Genomic DNA, 16,190 nt, shown 5'->3' on the forward strand with positions numbered 1-16,190 from the left:
CTTCGATGGACAGCGCTGCTAATCGCAGGTCATCGGTCAGGTCCCAGACGCACTTATCACAGCCTGGAGATGAAAGAGGGATGTCATTTCTGCAGAACCAAAAGGCAGCGTGGAAGCATATGGCTTTAATGTGGACCCTCTTGGCTAATACCATGTTTATTTTTGTTTCCTGAGGAAACAAAAAAATACATGCTCTGGCCATGTAGAACCAGCTGTATCTCAGGCAGGTGTCTGACTTAAAACAATGAGAAACAGGCTGCTGGCGCAGCAGGTTAATAGGTACGCTAATTGCTGGCAGGAGGGAAGAACATCACGGGATGGGTGGAGAAGAAGCCTTGCTCACTTGTCAGTCATGCCCCTCCCCGCAAAGATTCCGTTCTTGTCAGTTTCTCGTCTTTGTTTGGCAGCAGCTGGTAGAGCAGGCCAGTGGCCAAGCATCTTTCTTTTTCCCATCAGCTTTTCTCAGTCAGTGTAGGAATGCTGCATCTGCCTTTGTCTCTCCCAGGGAGGGCCTGGCTCCTCTCCATGCCCCACCCCTGTCTAGATGAACGAGTCCTCAGAGCAGGTCTGTAGGGTACGATTGTTGGCTAATGCCACGACTTAGTCTCTGAGGAAGGTGCCAAAGCGCAGCCTAAACCTGGCGTGCTCAAGAGACACGCCCCAGTTTCACACTGTGATTCCCCCACCCAAGACCCAGAGGACCTCCATGGATACAATTAAAAAGAACACACACCAAGCCTTGAACCCTGTCTTGACCTCTCTCTGCACCTTGCCAGTTTCCAAGCTCCTTCCCACAGGCCCTGTTGTTTTCTGGAGAGCAGACGATGAACAGTGCATGCTAATATGCTAATTTGTTATTAATGTAGCACTGCCTTTAAACTCCCTTAGCAAATGAGTCTCCGACTTACGCTTCAGGTTGCTGAAGATGCTTAGGGCTATGTAGGCATCTGGGTGTCTTTAAAGGGAGCTGGCCAAGGGATGCTGTAGTTGGTAATTGTAGTCTTTGCCCTGCTGTGTCTCACATCTTGGGCATCTCCTAAGCTATGATGCACTGGGGGTGTTTAATCTCTTATGCCCACAAGGTTTTTTTGGGGACCAATATACTTTTGTTTGGGGTGAAGAGATGTCTAATGCTTAAGTACTCTTTGAGACAAAATCTTTGTTGCACCTGAGTTGACAAAGCAATCCAAGAAGGAAAGAAAGAAAGAAAGAAAGAAAGAAAGAAAGAAAGAAAGAAAAGGAAGGAAGAAGGTGGCTTCACTTTGTGATGCCTTGTCATTTTATTTCTGGTCACAGCTCAGGTTTGGAGTGAGTTGGGAAAAGCTGCCTGCGCCCCCTGGTGTTTCAGTCTCTACAGCCATCAGAGGCTCTGTCTGTCCTATTACCTGAGGACCAGTCAGTCAATGCAGGAAGAGCTCTGTCTTGGGAGCCTGAAGCTGGGTGTGAAGTCTAGATAAGTAAGCTGTCTAAAGTGGGGGTGATGCCAGCAAAAACCGCCTCGCTGCTGAATGACATCGAGATCACCAGGGACCTATTTACAGGGTCCGTGACCCTGCAGTGAATACAGGCACGAGAATGAAGCATTTTCAGAGAAAATGATTTCATATTCATCATTACATTTTTTTTCTACATTTATTACTGTGTTGCGTGTGCACGCCTGTGCGAAAGTCAGAGGATAACTTGTGGGAGTTCATTCTTTTCTTCCACTTTTTTTGAAAAAAATTAAAAAAAACTATAAATGGCTCTCTTCTCAACACAATGTGTACAGCACAGTAGAGAAAGCAGGTCAGTGGTTTGTGTACTGCTATTTTTACTTATAGTTGGGCAGTCCTTGCCTGTAGGGAGTTCGAATCCTTCTTCCAAGCACTCTCCGGTGACGCTGTCGCATGGGCCGCCCCCACAGTTGCACACTGTGGGAAACAAAAGCAAGAGAGTAGGACGTCACTTTTTCTTGATTAAAATAGGGCAGCATTTCCACGACTTCTGGAAATCCTGGCTATTACTGTGCAGTCCTTCAATGTGCATTAACTACGTTCATCCTCAAGAGTATGGACCCTCTGATGTGGAGATAATGCCCTTCAAACAGTTCGAGGCAGGCAAATGAGATGCTCAAAACTATCCCTGAAGCAAAAACAAATCTCTCTTTCCTAGGATGCTTCTCCAAAACTCTTTAGGATCCCTTTGTAAGTCAACAGGTGCTCTACTCCCAGAAGACCCAAGGAAAATTTCACAAGGGAGCTCAGCGCTCACCTCAAAATCGAAAGCCATCCTTTCATCACGGAGTCTCCACAGCAGGGTTGGTCCCTGCCAGGTGTGAGGGAATAGCCCCAGGAGAGAGTGTGAGGAGGCCCAGGGCCAATTCCTGGCTCCCAAGCACTTGACCCTTGGCAAGACTGACTCCAAACTCCAAATGAGAGGCAACAGAGGCATGCTAGGAAGGGTGCCAGGGGAGGAATTGGGAACATATTTACATGAATCTAAAAGGCTTGAGAACCCCATTAATCTACTGAGGATTCTCAGCAATGCCTTTGAAAAACAAAAATAAAACCCAATCTTATCATATTTTTCATTTTCTGCTAGTTTTGTCTTTTGTCCAGGGTTGGGGCGTGGCACAAGTGATGATGGGCATTGAACCAACCATATGCTTTACCACTGAGTCACACTCCCAGTTCTCTGAGATTTTGCGTGGAAGTGGATTTGTCATAGTTTAAGAAGAAGTCCTAGGCTATCTCTGCGAGGCCGCCACATGCTGGAATAGAACTGTGAGTTTCCTCTTATGGAATAGCCGCAGAAAATCAGCTCCAAGGGGTGCATCACTTACTATACTTCAGGTGTATAATGCTCCACAAAATGTGGACTTATTAAACCCCTTCTGCAAGGTCGTGCTCTGTGGCTTCCTGTAGCAGTGTCATCTAGGAGTGACCTGCATCTTTGCTATTTAAATGTAAGCTTAGTCAGTGCTTTGAGAATGATGCCAATTTCCAAGGCTTTGTTTTCCTACCTCATTTCTTTTTTTTTTTTTTTTTTTTTTTCCGAGACAGGGTTTCTCTGTGTAGCCTTGGCCATCCTGGACTCACTTTGTAGACCAGGCTGGCCTCGAACTCACAGCGATCCGCCTGCCTCTGCCTCCTGAGAGCTGGGATTAAAGGCCTGCGCCACCGCGCCCGGCCCCTACCTCATTTCTAATGCCCCACCCCCACCCCCTGTCTGACCAGACAGTTGGCCTTGTGCCTGCTGTCGTTTTTTTTAGTGTTGTAGCTCTGGAAGCTTTTCTTTCTCTGTAGGTATGCTGATTTTCATTGAGGTCAGATCACATATGCATCCTCGTCAGTCGTAAACTCTTCCCTTTGTCAGTCTTTCAAATGACTCTCGTTCCGACTGTTTTTCTTTTTTTTTTTTTTTCTCCTCCTCGGGATGCATGCTGTAGGTGCTCCACCCTCTCCCCACTCTTCTATCATCCCTCCTAAACATCAGTTAGGGAGGAGAAACAGTTTCAGCTCTCCTTCCTTCTGGAGGAAAGCAGTTTAACTTCACTTCTAAAAAGCTTCAGTTTATGCAGCAAATGTGTTGGAGAAATTAAGAATGAGAAGTGTACACTTCAATCAAACTGGAGTCTAACGGTCTCCCAGAGATGCAGACGCTGGCAATCTGAGGCAACAGAGAGGGCTGTGTGTGATTAAAGTGGGCCTGTGTTTTATATCCCTTTCCCCCCCTTCAATCAAAATCACAACTACGAACGTAATGAGACAGAAATCAGCCATGTCGGTGTCTCTTGCGTCATCCCCCCTACGAGCTAAGGTTCATTGGTCACCTTCGTGAAAACGTCTTAACTTTGGTAAATTTTGATGTGTATTGCTCTAGGTAAATGCCAGGAGGACATTGGCAACATCGCCTCAACATCAACTCCTCACCTAAATCCAGTCCTGGCCACACAGCTGGCTGAGGGTTTGGGATCTGTACCTGCGCAGTTCTTGGCAGTCCTGGCATCTCCGTAGTAGCCAGGAGCGCAGCGTTCACACTTGAATCCCGTGGTGTTTCGTAAGCAATTCCTACACTGGCCAGTGATTTCATCGCAATCTTCAAAGATTAGGTTGGGATCTGAATTTCCACTGCAGTCACATTTCCTACAGGTGCTTCCAATGAGCAGGGGGTTTCCATAGTAACCAGGAGCACATCTGAATGGTGTTAAACATGTTAAACATTTTAGCATCCACGGTTGCTATTTCATTGTTTTTTTTTTTTAAACCTTTCCTAACATAGAAGAAATGTAAGTGAATATTTATAAATGCTCACCCAGAATTCATTTTGATTTTCACATATTATTAGTATGACCAGCCTTCTAAAAAAATTATTCTGTTATTTATTTGCATATTTATTTTTGTTCTGTGTCTTCCTGTATAGCCCATGCTGGCCTTGAACTCATGTACCATTCTTCTGTCCCAACTTGCTAACTGCTCAGATTATGGGCACTATGTCCATTCCCTTTAGAGGTTTTTTTTTTTTTGTTTGTTTGTTTTTTGTTTTTGTTTTTTTTTTAAGGAAGCACTCCCTCCCAATTCATTGTAGACTATTTAGGCTCCAGATGTAGGCATGTCTTGATTAAATTTGTGCGAGGGCATCGTTGGTAGTTTTGGCGGCTGGTTGTGCATGGCTGCCATGTGATGGGTGGGGTCACATTTGCTAAATGTCCAGTAATAAGATGCAGCAATAGGATACAACTGGCCAAAAGGTTTGTGGCACCTCTGCTGAGAACCAGATCACAACCTGTCCCGCCGGAATGGACTGTCCAGAGAACTATACCTAGGCCAATCAGTGCTGAACACTCTCCTAGCCCAGAGTGACTGACGTGGGAGTGATTCCTTGGAAGCTGTCCTAGTTAGGGTTACTTTTCCTACGATGAAACAGCAAGACCAAAAGTAAGCTGTGGAGGAAAGAGTTTAGTTGGCTTACACTTGCACATCACAGTGCATCAGTGAAGGGAGTCAGGGCAGGACTTCAGACCAAGGCAGGAGTTGATACAGATGTCATGGAGGGCTGCTTCTTACTGGCTTGCTTATCATGACTTAGCCTGCTTTCTTATAGAACCCAGGCCACCAACCCAGGTCCTCCCCTATCAATCACTTCTTCAGAAAATGCACTAATGGGCTCTGCACCTTGTCTGGGCAGTAGAGTAGAGCTGATCCTGGTGGTGGGGGTACCTGTGAGCCTACCCAAGGGCGTGGGTATGGGAGATTTGGCCCTGCCACTTGTATGCTGCCCCTCATCACCTATGACAGGTGGGAGAGCTGGGCCCGAGGTCATGAGAGTGGGAGAACTGACCCTGCCACCCACTGGCTGCAGCACTCTGGAGAGTGGGCTCTTCACTTTACCTGGGTAGCAAAATAGAGCTGGCCCTGCAGGCATGGGTGCAGGTGAACCACATGGAGAGCATGAAAGCAGGAGAGCTGACCCTGCCCCTTGCCAGCTGCGGCCTTGGGTGAGTTAGCCAGGGCAGAGCTCATCATGGTGGTGTGGGTGTGGGAAAGCTGGTGGGATGTGCAGGTCAGCCACCACTTAGGCCCAGATCCAGGGCTTTGAGTTGGACGATCCCATCATCTACCCCATTGATGAGCTGCTGGAGCACAGGAAGGGGCTGATCCTACAGATCCAAAGCTGCAGGATCTCCATGACACAGGGCAACGACAAGATGTCTGAGAGAAGTCTTAGTGAGGATCCAGTATTGATAATGTAGCAGAAGCCAGAGACCTCAAATCAGACGAATGACTCATTGCAATGAACATTTGCAAGAAAAGAGGTGCGGACAGAAGGGTATACTGTGCTACACACTGCGTCACACTGCACACAAAGAGATTTTTTTTTTTTGGTAGGTGGAGGCTGCAAGGGCAGAGGGCAGGTGTGAGGGGTGGGGAGATGGGTGGGATTCGGGTGAATCAGTGAAATTCACAAAGAATCAGTAAATAGCTAGAGGGAAAAAAAAGTGTCCTACAGCTGGATCTTATGAAAGCATTTTCTCTATTGAGGTTCCTTCCTTTTCAGGAGACTCTTAACTTGTGTCAAGTTGACCTAAAACTAGCAAGCACAGAAACGAGAAGGCAGAGACAGAAATCTATTCAGCCTTTACTCCTGAGCCAAGCTGCATACTCTGGGTAAAGTTTCCTGTCTGGAGGCTTCCTCTTCTTTCCTAAAGGTGCCATAAGAGATCCTCTTTTGAGAGATAGGACTGCTAGCCCCACTTAAGAGGCATCTGTTAACAGGCTCCAGTCATTTGTCACCAGACTGTTAGCCTGCAGGGAACAAAGGACTTGGGCTGGCAGACCTTATTTTTGAAGGAAAAAGTAGGACTTCAGATTTTGATGCTGCGTTGCCTTGCATTTTTAGAGATTAGCGGAGTACGTTTGCCGGATGTCTGTGGACAATGTCCTTTGCTGTAGAGCCTAAAGCTAGAGTGGAAGATGGACTAAGAGGACCTGAAGGCAGCATGGAAGGTGCTGGAAAGAAGCATACAGTCACGCCTCAGTGGAGACGATGGTCAGGCAAGGGAATCAGTCCTTATGAGAAAAAAAAAAAAAAAAAAAAAAAAAAAAAAAAAAAAAAGAGAAATCTAGGGGACCTATGATGAAAGTGATGTGGAAAGAAGTGTTGTTGGCCACTCTCAGAAAGGACCAGAGAGAACAAAGAATGATGTGGCTGGATACGTTTGGGGAGACAGTCTCAGGAGTGGACAGTAAGGAGGGACGTCCCAAAGAGATCAAACCATCAGGGCAGTGAATGATAAGATACTACATTCCAAAAAGTTTTCCCTTTGAGTTAAGAAAAACCACTATTCAGAACATTTGGAAAACATGGAAAATGGGTGCAAAGAAATGACATGTAACTCCAGGACCCTTTAGCCACACTACTGCTGAACATGTGCTGCACGGCCTCTCAGCCTCTTTCTGAGGCCTGTCTTTTGGTGGAGCTGCAGTGTTGGTGTCTGTCATTCTTACACGGACTCTCCGAGCTTCTGTGTTGGCTCCTTCATTGATTACTGGCAGCTGGAAGAAAGGCCACTCACATCTGGCTTCTGAGGACCAGAGGCTACTTCATTTTTCCAGGATGACACAGGAGGTCACAGTTCAAGGCCAAGGCCTTCCAACCCTGATGTTCTTCTCTTTGCTGTACCCTCACTGCACTGCTGCTGTTATAAATGAATGAATAAATTCATCCAACAGAGGGACAATTCATGTCCGTTTTATGTAAGGCATAGGGGGAGACAGGAAGAGGAAAAACACAGCTCCTGTTCTTTCAGAAGAGGAAATGAATTAAACATAATATAATACACTCTACAAGTCTATGAAAAGGGTGAGGTTGAATGTAAGGTCTACACACTCCACAAAGAAACACCCTGAGAGGAAATGTCCAATGAGTTTTGTTATTCATATTTCCTCATGTCTTTGTGCCTCAGATTTCTAGGGCCTTTGGTCTCCCAGCCAGCATAAATTATTCATCTATGTGGCATGTGACTGGATTGAATTTCTACCCTTTGCTGCAGTTCACCAAACTGAAAATATTAGACTTGTAGGTTCATTGAAATTGGACTCAGATCTACTTCCCGGTGCAGCTGGGGAATCTTGAGGGCTGGGATGAAAGGTCTCGCTTGGCTCATGGAGGCCAGATGCCAGTTTCTTCATTTTCTCCACTGATTCCAGTCCATTTCATCACCATAGGTTGTCTTAGGCCTTCCATAAAAGGAAAACCAATGGGGATCAGGAGACGGCTAAGTTGGCCAAGTGCTTGCAGTGCAAATATGAGACCTGGGTTTCACTTTCAGGATGCACATAAATTAAAGCTGGCATGGTGGTACATGTGTGAGGTCCCCGCATCGGGGAGATGGAGATGAGCCAATTCGTGGAGCTCACTGGCCAGTTAGTGTAGTTGAATTAACAAAATCCAACTTCAGGGAGAGTCAGCCTCAAAGATTAAGGTAGAGAATGATTGAAGAAGACACCTAACTTTGACCTCTGGCCTCCACATGCACACACATACACGTGCTGTACACATACACACAGACACACACACAGACACACACACAGACACACATACACAGAGACAAAGACACACACAGACACATACACAGACACACACACAGACACATACACACACACAGACACACACACAGACACACACACACACACTGACCACACAGCGGAAGACAACATTTTGTATCCTGTAACTTGGAGTCTCAAACACAATGGAAACCTCTGAATGTCAAGACCATCCTTTGGTAGTAGGTTTAGAGACAACTCTAAACTTACAATCTAAACTTTGGACCCTATGGACTTTACAGAGAAAGCATACACACCTTTCCTCATCTACTGTCCCCTTTAAAATCCAAAATTTATAGATAAGGAAGCCAGCATGGATAAACTGATGGTCCATTCAATGCTGGTTTAACCATCTTGCATTTAGCAAGACAATTTTTTCTTTTCTTTTTCAGACAAGGTCTTGTATACCCTGTGTTGACCTTGAACTTGCTGTGTAGGCAAGAATGACCTTGACCTATTGGTTTTACTGCTTTTACCTCCCATATGCTAGGATTACAGGCATGTATTGCCATGCCTAGACTTTAAAAAGAAAAAAAAGGCAATTTTGATCTATAGCTATTGTTCTCTCTCCTTCCTCTTCAACTCCTCCAAGGGGCCCACAGATGTCACTGAAAGGTTTTTTCTTTTGGAAGCTAAACATTTGCTTGGTTGGCACAGATAGTTTCCTGGGAGGGTCATACTCTAGTCATCTTTGGGGGGGGGGTACATAAGAAGTTATTTCAATAGAGAAAAAGCATGTGAGAGAGTAGGTATCATTTAAGCATGCTTCATGTGTTTATCAAAGGCCGAGGAATAAGGCTAGGAAAATGTAAGAGCCTGTTCAAGATTAGAAGTCAGAAGGCTGTAGGCAAGACAGAGAGGAGAATCCAGAAGAACCTTATGAATATGATAGAGCTGATAGCTTGTTCAAAAGCCTTGATGCCTCTTAGAGGCCAAATTCCTACATCATCAGTACACAGTAGCTGCTAGTGCTTTATTGCTCTTGTCTATCTCTAAGGCCATCATCATCAGACTTTTCACCATCACCACGACTGTCATCGCCATCTCTGGGGACACTGTGCGCTCTCTGCCTGAGTCTCTTTGCTGGAGTCATTCTCCTGCCTCACATGTTAGAATATTAAGGTAACTTTGGGCTTGGTTTGGTTCCTCCCCCCCCCCACCCACCCCCGGCTCTCCTCTGATCCTACAGCAGCAGCAGCACCTGCATAGTGAATCTTCCTATGGTCTTAGTATGTTTCTTATACCGCCACAAAATTGTAAGGATGGAAGGATACGATGAAAGGCAACGTGGACCAATATGACACAGAAGCCTCGAGGTGATAAAAGGTTGAGATCTGAAAAACAGCATTGAACACTAGGACTCTGGATTTTCAAGATGGTTTTATCGCTAACCGCCCTCATGAGCTTAGCTTAAGTCTCCTTATAGCTCTGTCAGGTTCCCCATCTTTCAAGTGTACCTCTTGTACACTGAAGGTCGTCACACTGGATAGGAATGAGAAAAGCGAATCTTCCCCAAAAGGCCTGTGACTTTTCTAATCATATACAGCAGCAGCCAACTTTCATTTGCAGCAATTTAGCCAGAAAGCAGCAAGCTGAGTTAGCTAACTCTGGCTTATCCTTTCCCATGGTATTGTTCCTTTCTTTCTTTCTTTCTTTTTTTTTAAAAAGATTTATTTATTTATTATTATAAATACAGTGCTCTGCCTGCATGTACATCTGCAGGCCAGAAGAGGGCATCAGATCCAGATGGTTGTGAGCCACCATGTGGTTGCTGGGAATTGAACTCATGACCTCTGGAAGAGCAGTCAGTGCTCTTAACCGCTGAGCCATCTCTTCAGCCCTTGTTCCTTTCTTTAAAGAAGCATTAGACTACTGCTGAATCTCTAACCCCCCACCTTCCACTTCTGAAACATGTGGTCTCTCTTTTCTTAAAATAGACCTTAGATTTTATTTATTTTATTTTAATTAATTTTTAGAATGCAAAGTAATGGGTTTGGGATGGCATTCTCTCTTCTCTCTTTCGCTCTCACACACAAATGGACACATACATAACTATACTTAAAAAAAAAAAAAAATCTGGCCCTCCAGTGTCTTCCTCCATTTGCCTTCTCCCTCTCTTCCCCCAAATGGTCCTGCCTTCTGTTTTCATGTGACATATATAACACTGTTTTTTCTTACACACCTGCCTGATACTCTTTATTTCCCTCTTCATAATTCCCTTTCTGCTTTCATGTCACACACACTTGCACGCACGAATGCACACTTAAGTCTGTGTTATGAGAAAAACATACAAAAGCCTGTCTTTTAGAATCTGGTTTTTTTTTTTTTTTTTTTTGCCAAACATAAATACATCTATCCTGTTTCATCCATTCCCAGCCACTACAAATGGCACAGTTTAATTCTACTTAAGAGGTGAATAAAATTCCATTGCATACGGGTCCATGTTGTTATTGAGCTGTCCATTGACAGAGCTCTTGGCTTGTTCCAGATCTTGGTTACTGTGAACAGGGCAGCAGCAGTAAACATGGCTGTGCAAGCCTCTCTGTGGTGCAGTGATTTAGAATCCCTCTGCAGTATAATATTCCCCTGGAGTACTTTCTACAGAATATATTTCTGGGAGGGGGGTCAGTCTAAACATCATATCAAACCCAGGCTTCCTGGGTAATGGCAGATCCAATGAGCCTCTGGTGTGTGTAGGGTAATTTTTTTAATCTGCAGTCACGTGTCTGTAGTGGGCATGCTGCCTTGTGTCAGGGTGGGAACCCTTGTTTCCCGCCCCTGGGTGTCTTCTGTATACCAGCCTGGCACTTGATCAGCAGGGCCATTAACTCCTCCAGGCAGACCCTGGCGATCCATTAGCAATGTCCTAATTGCTAAGTTCTCTCCATATGCTCTGTCCTAATCAGACTTCACAGAACTTAACCTCAGACACAGGAGACAAAACCTCCATCGTGGCCTGATGAACAACCATTTCAGACCTCTGAAGGAGCCTGAGAATGAGTAAACTGTGTGCCTCCTATTTCTGTGTCTCCAAATAAGGAGACACATAATGATTGTGTCACAAATATTAATTACTCATCCCGTCTGATCTCCTTTGCCAATCCTTCTGTCGGAGGAAAATCAAGTGGGCCTTCAGCTTGTGGTTTTCCTACTATAATATTAACGAAAAGAGAAACTTCCATTCCCCAGGGCCGAGAATCACCTACATCCTGCACTTTTAAAACTCAGTACAACAAAGCAGAGATCTTTTTTCCTTTACCACAAGCCGTGGCTGTTTTTGAATTTCAGAACTGTGCTCTGAGAGATGGCAGGGTGATTTCTTGGGAGACAGATGACTTGCAATTAAGGGTTTATTTCTTAAGCCACAGGCTGAGTTTGTGACTCCCACTGAGAGGCTGGCCCGTGTATACTGTCCACGAGGTGAAAAGCCTCTGGCTATATTGCTAGAGTGAATGTTTGGCCAGTACCTCTGGTCCTCCCCTCCCTGCCTTTATGGAATTACAACATCACAGGGTTGCCTAAGCCCAATGGCAAGGCCAGGGTGTGGAGTCTCTGTGATAAAGACCTGTCTGTGAGATTCTTTTAGGTAAAGGCATTTCGTCTTAGAGGACTATGCAGGGCCCGCAGGTGGAATGCATGGCAGATATCTTAGTAGGAAATCATTCAGTGGGAAACCTCCCAAGCTTAGCTCCTAAGGACTTTCCTGAGCAAACCACATGGCAACTAAAAGGAACATTTTCCATAAGAGCCCGACAAGGAATCAGAACAGTCAAACCTGTGGATTTTGTTTTGTAAGAGGAGGAAGGAGATGATGAGTGAATTAAACAAAATCCACAGGTTTGACTGTTCTGATTCCTTGTCGGGCTCTTATGCAAAATGTTCCTTTTAGTGCTTTGTCGGATTCTCATTCTATGAGCAATGGAGAATTCAAGATAGAGGAGTCACTTTCTATTTATCCAGGAAGCCTCACTCTTTGTGGGAGACACATTATTCTACTGGTTTGTAAAGTTGGAGGGAGCAGAGGCTGTTACTAAAATCACCTAGAGAATCTTCCCAATACACCCAGATTTAATTTCTTCTTTCCTGCCAAATTACTGCAAGATATGACCTGGTCTGGACCCCAAGGTGCCAAACTATTATAGCTGTACTGGGATGTGGGGTTTGAGGACAACACCCCCCCTTGGGGTTCTAAAATGTTTTCTCCACCCCAGCTTGTGCATCAATCTGGCCCCACGGGGAAAAAAACAAATAAAGATTTTTAAAATGTACCTTTCACAGTTAGGCCCAGCATAGTTTTCTTTACAAATACACCGAACAGCTCCGTTTTTCCTGTAGCAGGATTCTGCAAAGCTAGAATTGTGAGAAATGTTAGAAGCCATCCCATTATCACTGATTTATAATAGGGCTGTCTTAACTTTGGATTATGTCATTTCTACCTGGTTGTTCTCCAATGAATGGGGTATGACTAAATTCTTACCTTTCAAGAGAGACTGGACCTGCAAGCTCAGACTGAAAGAAAACCTTACTCTACGTAGGGCCATCTCCCAGGCATACCATTATGCATCTTTATAAAGAGGTAGTTTACTAGTTTTGCTTGAACCAGTAGAGGAGATTTCTAGTATAGCAGATTGCATATACATATATAAACATATATTGAACTGAATTGAATATATAATTGAATATATTCAGATGCATATATAATATTTACCTTTCAAATGCAAATCTAAAATATATGCTCAAAAGCCATAAGTAAAAAAATTCACTGGTAACTTTAGAATTGTATAAATTCTCTCATAATTCTACCACTTTCTGCATATACATTAAAATTTTTTTTGTACACTGTTTCTGCACTCAGTCTTTGTTTTTAAAAATCAGGAGCCAGTCCCAAATGATATAATCCACAGAGCCTTAACCTTTTTCTCTGTGTACCTTAGGTATTGGAACTAAGGGTGAAGGTCTCAAAGTAGATCAAAAAGCCAAAAGCAAGTCCTCAAGAAAGAAATAGGGGCCATAATAAAAAGTCTATAAGTATCTATCTCTATCTATCTAAATTTATATATCATCTATATCCCTTAGGAATTCCTCTTTTCGTTTTCTTTCTCCCCTTTCCTCTTTCTTCTTTTTTAAGTTAATAAAAATCAGGATATAAAACAAATAAACAAACAAAAAAATTGGTCCAGCAGAATAAATAGTTATCCTAAATTACTGACACAGAAGAAATGGAGGGTTTCGCTCCGCTTCAGGTATGGAAAATTTTCACACTGCCACACAAGTCATGTGACGTGTGGGTGTAACTTTAGCGTGTGGCTTTTACACTAGTTTTGGCTTCTGTACTGTGCAATCAGTAGCGTGGGACCTCTGCTCTCACCTTCCTGCGCGTGGCAGCAATTTCACTTCAATAATGGTTGAGGAAAAGCAAATGGGTATGTCTGCTTTGTTCAGAGATGGTCATACAATTGGTATGAAAACAGTGTGTGGTCCTCACTGAAAGGCAGCACCCACCGTTTATTTTCTCAGTCGTTTGGTAAAAAACATCCCAATGACATTACATTCCCTTGGCATTCTACCCTTTGTTTTGTCTGTTCTTATTCCTTAGCTGACCTAAAGAAAGCTTGCCCTTTGCATCCAGAAAAATGAACAAACACTCCTGCAACTTTCTTTGAAGGTGTTCCATCCGGCCTGCCTTACAGCTCAGAGAGGAAACATCTGCCTGGAGTGCTGGAGTCCTTGCGTTCATTTGATGTCCTACTGTGTCAAACAGATCTCATTCTCCTTAATTGGAGTGATTAGCATAGCTGCTTGTGGACATAGAGGGTGTCCGCTAAACCCTAGACTAAACAAGTGGACTCTATGCAAATGGGCCTTGGGAAAAATTGCGCGGGCTCTAAGGCTCTGTACCAGCCATGGATGTTCAGTTTTGTTTCTACTAACATTAACTGTTGATGCTTTACAAACAGGGACATCTCTATTATTGGATGTGAAAATTAAAACCCAATGCCTTTCCTACTGCCCTCTAACTCCTGCGGTGCCCTCTTCAAATGGGAAGATGGATTTGCTCTGGGAAAACCCTAAGGTTTAAGGAGAAATAAAAAAAAAAATTGTTTGCTTAGATATCTCAAGCATTATCTCCTTGCTTAAGAAGAATATTTACTTTTACTTTAGTTATGTGGCTGCGTGTGCCTGTGAGCCTACTTGAGGGGACCTGGGGAGGCCTGGAGCTGGACTTACAGGCAGCTGTGGGTTTCTGGGTGTTGGCAACAGAATCCTAGTCCTCTGCAAGAGCAGGAAGCACCAATAAGCACCAAGCCACCTCTCTTCCTCCTCTTCCTTTGTTTTCTGATGTGCTGTTGTTAACTGGAAACCCAAGTCCTAGGTAGTCAACTGGACCCACATATAAGCCAGATTCCTAAGTAGGTGCTTGTCTGAGAACTTATCTGATGTTACTTATTTTAGACCAATACTTATCTTTTCTTAAAATAGAAAACAGCAACATGAGTAGTTTCTAAAAGCTGAAAATAATAGTGGAGCATTTGACTCTTTGTAATAATAATTAATGCTTGAGATGGTTTGTGGACCAAATAAAAAAATAAAACCAGATCAAAGATGAGGCCTTGTGGGGGATCCAGTCAAATCCTAGTGCCCTGACGACAAACTAACCCATGCCTGCCCCTCGGAAGCCAGTTTTCCTCAATAGAGACATTTCCACTACAGAGAGAAAACCCTTCGGCTTCTCAGAGAAGGCCCCTCACACTCATTCTCCCCACCCCAACAAAATGTTGTTTACTCACAAGTAGCATAGCTTTGCATCTGTTTTCATTTTCTGCAGGTTTTATTCTATCAGGTGCGTACCACAGAGGGCATCCTAAGTCTTTGTCTCTGGGAATATGTTTCTGACTTGGGAATGCATTCTCAGGCGCCTCAGCTGCTGCTCTGAGCCCTGGAAATACCCTTTCACCCCGAGCGTGGATCTTGATGGTTTCGGAAACTGCTTCTGAGCTGAGCAGGAGACTTAATACCTAGTTGGTCAATTTCTGCTGCTTTGACTGAAGGGACTAACAGCTGAAGTGGTACTTCTTGCTCAACTAAAATACTGGACAACTTGTCTCAGAAGAGAAAGGGTCACTTGTGGTAGGAGCATAAAAACTGCTGTACTGTTTGACCTAGTAAAACGTGGCGCTCAGCTGTTGGATAGACACACTGATGGCAAGAAATACCAGTTTTATATTGGCGCGTGGTAAGTGCTTCAGAGGTATTTTGCCTGATTTTATGTAACAAAGGTCCTCAGCCTGTTGAGGATAATATTTGAAAGGTCTACTAGCTTAAGACGTTAGTGTTAGAAAATTGAGATGAGGAGGGCTTGCCGTGTAAATGGGCCGTAAGTGCCAAAACACAAAGATGCAATTAGGAGGAATCTTTTCAGATTGCTTTCTTAATTCATGTTACTGCCTAAAGAAATTGTCTAAGCTCAGAGCTTCTAAGGCCTTTTCTAAGCAGATAATGGTACACGGCATCTTCGCATTGGCGAGTGAGTGATGAGTGTTATTAGGAACTTAGGGGTAAATACACTGAAGTGTGGTAAACCTCTCCTCAGATGTGGTGAGCATGAATGCTTGAAAGCAGAATTTTAATGAGCATTTAAAGACCCAACGAGGCTGAAAGCTCATAAATCAGGACATTTTTGAGTGAAAAGAACAGAACGTTTAATGTTTGTGCTCTTCGTTCTCCCTCTCAGGACTGTTCGGTTTGTATTGCACACATTACTAATCCTGTCAGCCATCAAAAGTCAGAAAGTGTCGGTGGTTGGTCTCATGTATTTGGATGCTAATTACTGCTTGCTGTCTCTGTGCCTCAAATTGTATCTTGCCTAAGAGCTTATTCTTGTTTTGACCAATAAAAAGCCATCACACCTGGGCAGGGCAAATGGGATAGGCGTGGTTAAGGTTCCCGGGCATAGAGAGACAGAGAAGATCTTGGGAAGAAGGAGAGAGTGGAGAAGAGTCAGAGGAAGGAGGCAGGCACCACGGGTGAGGAGCATGAAGAAGCACATGGCCCGTGTGGCTGGAGGGTTCGGTTCGGCCCAGATGATGACAATTAGCAAGTATTTGG

General features: G+C 44.2%; 1 protein-coding gene across 1 annotated transcript in view; it reads right to left on the reverse strand.

The window, feature by feature from the left end:
- Lama4 (laminin subunit alpha 4) overlaps positions 1-16,190 on the reverse strand; it is a 152,599-nt gene that overhangs the window by 86,004 nt on the left and 50,405 nt on the right. The window contains exons 4-7 of the mRNA XM_051164581.1: positions 12,354-12,434; positions 3,961-4,175; positions 1,836-1,910; positions 1-63 (exon numbers count right to left, since the gene is read on the reverse strand). The exon at positions 1-63 is cut by the window's left edge and continues 89 nt beyond it. Coding sequence (XP_051020538.1) covers positions 1-63; positions 1,836-1,910; positions 3,961-4,175; positions 12,354-12,434 — 434 coding nt within the window. The remainder of the gene's footprint in view (positions 64-1,835; positions 1,911-3,960; positions 4,176-12,353; positions 12,435-16,190) is intronic.

This window comes from Acomys russatus, chromosome 21, assembly GCF_903995435.1.
Source record: "Acomys russatus chromosome 21, mAcoRus1.1, whole genome shotgun sequence".
Lineage (NCBI taxonomy): Eukaryota > Metazoa > Chordata > Mammalia > Rodentia > Muridae > Acomys > Acomys russatus.